This window comes from Micropterus salmoides, unplaced genomic scaffold (genome assembly GCF_014851395.1).
Source record: "Micropterus salmoides isolate LMB-PRFRI ecotype aquatic unplaced genomic scaffold, ASM1485139v1 Ms_hic_scaffold_9, whole genome shotgun sequence".
In the NCBI taxonomy this organism is placed as follows: Eukaryota; Metazoa; Chordata; class Actinopteri; order Centrarchiformes; family Centrarchidae; genus Micropterus; species Micropterus salmoides.
Genome location: NW_024044681.1, coordinates 3,633,161 through 3,635,574, shown reverse-complemented (window position 1 = coordinate 3,635,574; position 2,414 = coordinate 3,633,161). Strand labels below are relative to the sequence as shown.

General features: G+C 34.8%; 1 protein-coding gene across 1 annotated transcript in view; it reads right to left on the bottom strand.

Moving 5' to 3' along the window:
- LOC119896065 (tetraspanin-8-like) overlaps positions 1-2,020 on the bottom strand; it is a 12,345-nt gene extending 10,325 nt beyond the window's left edge. Inside the window, exon 1 of the mRNA XM_038709546.1 lies at positions 1,854-2,020. Coding sequence (XP_038565474.1) covers positions 1,854-1,913 — 60 coding nt within the window. The 5' untranslated portion in view covers positions 1,914-2,020. The remainder of the gene's footprint in view (positions 1-1,853) is intronic.
- Between the last annotated feature and the right edge of the window lie 394 nt (positions 2,021-2,414).

The following is a 2,414-nucleotide window of genomic DNA, read 5'->3' as shown; positions in this document are numbered from 1 at the left end:
CACATAACCAATAGTTCAAATTCTAGCGAGGATCTCAAAGTTTCTGACAATCCCACTGAATTTGGATAAAATGATGCAAAAGACTTGGTAGAATATTTCCATTTGTTGACACGATTCAACTGTAAGAAACGTCTTTAACTGGGCTTGAATATTTCCCTCAGTGTAAATATTCTAAAAAGAGCGGGAACAAGCGAATACACAATCTAAATGAAACTCATTACTTCTGTACCAGTGCATGCTGGGGTATTTATTTTATCTCCATGAGGAGTTTCTGACAGCAGAGGGAGACGGAGCACCAGAAGTCAAATCAACTGAAGTCTGCTGCTGACACTCTCAACCTGGACCAGGGCCCGTATTTATTATTAGTATCATTATTATCTTAAATCCTGAGTGTTGAAGCTACATTAGTTTGCTTTCAGTAGTGGTAATTTCTTAATTAAATTGATTATTATTATGATTTTGTTTATATTAGAAATATATAAGTATAAGTATATATGTATACATATTTTGATAATGTTTTTTTTTTGTTTGTTTAGTTAATTGTTTTATATATGTTTAGTCTTTATTTTTGGTTAGTTTAATAATTTCAATGTTTGATTTAGACACCTGAGGGCAGTAGTGGGCACAGGTGAGGGTAAATATAGGTAGGAAGTAGGAAGTGAGCGGCAGCACCTGGGTGATGGGCACATGGTTTTTTACCAGCGTGAGAGATGCTGTATTGCTTGCTCAGTTGGAACAAATAAACCAGCCACAAATCCTGAATCCAGTTTGAATTTGATTTTATTTCTTGCCTGCGTACATTACCTGCCCAGGGTGCTAGAAGTTGTCGTTTGAAGGTTTGATTTAAGTTTAACTTTATTTTGTTTGTTGACAAACGGCCACTACACTGAGAGTTCATGAAATTTACTCCTACTTTTAAACTTACGAATAAAAGCAAGTTATCAAATTCCTTAATGCTAAGAATCACTCTCACTCTCCCAGTTAACTAAAATGGGACTTTGAGAAGCCTGATAAATACGGGCCCAGATGTATCTATGTATTGTTTCCATTTGTCCACATTATATGCAACATATTATTAATCATAAGTATCTAATCTAAATCTACTCTAATCAAATATACATAATCTAATCTGATATGTTGAAATTCATTATCTAATGTAAGAATTGTATCAAACATAATATTTCTGTTTTAGTTCATTTATAAGAATAAAAAACAATAAAAATAAGCTGGACAGTCGAAACCTCTTTTTTTTCATTAACGCCTGGAGTTAAAAAAAAAAAACCCTGTGTAGCAGAAAGGAAGGAGCCTTTAGGTGAAGCAACCTGAAATATGAACCATGGCTTTCTCTCTCTGTCCGAGTTTCTCTTTTTCTTCCTGCTACAGGAAGTGACCGTTTTCTGAACAATAAAACAATCTGTACCTGCAAGACTGAAACTTGACACTTCACACCTTGTTTGATGTTTTTCACTTTAATTTTAATTGTAATCTAACAGCAGGACCAGTTTTAATGTTGCTTTTGAAATATGTAACTTTTTTAGAGTTCAGACTTTATTTATTATCAAGTATTCATTTTTTTTTCTTTGTTCTTAGTAAATCTGGATCTTTTGTGTTCTTTTGAGCATATTACACTTTTTTACACCATACTATTTTATTTGGGAAATTTCTGAAAATCAGTCAATTAGTCTTTTTTCACCTGGACCATAAAAACCTCTTTGTGAACTTATCAAATTAACAAAAGACAAACTTCTTTCTTGGAGGATTTTTCCTGCCAGTTTTTATCTTTTTTATCTTTTGCTCCAAACACAAATAAACTAATAAAAAATAACTTGTAACTAATATAAGTTTCTACTTACTGCAAACAGCCCATTGAAGGAGATAAAGGGGAATCTGATGCATCCGTTAATTTTTCCCATCTTCAGTTTTCGGTGGCTCTGAGAGATGAAGAAGTGAAGCTGTAACAGTGTGTGATGATGTGCAGCTCTGTGACAAGTAATAAAGTGTCTGCAGAGCGAATGTGAGTGAGGGTGAACGCAGAGCTACGTCACACAGAACTGATCTGCAACATGAACACACAGGACTCAACTGTGATGCAACTCACAAACCTTCATACACAAGCTGCAGCTTGAAGTGCTTCTAATTTAAATAACGGCAGTCGCTAAAGTATCTAAATGAATGATTTTCATCTTTTCTTTCATTTCAAAAGGGTTTTTATCATTTGTCATGAGTCAGAATAAACTGTGTGTGTTCATGGTGATGAAGGAAAATGTGACCCGGTGCAGCAGTGAGGCTCTCTGATGGTTTAATAGTTTCTCCACAGCGATGGAGCTCCGTGGCTCAGAGGAAGAAGAGACATCAGGCTTTCATACGCTGGATTTTCTCTTTTCTGATGAGTTTAGGCAGCTAAAACTACTTTG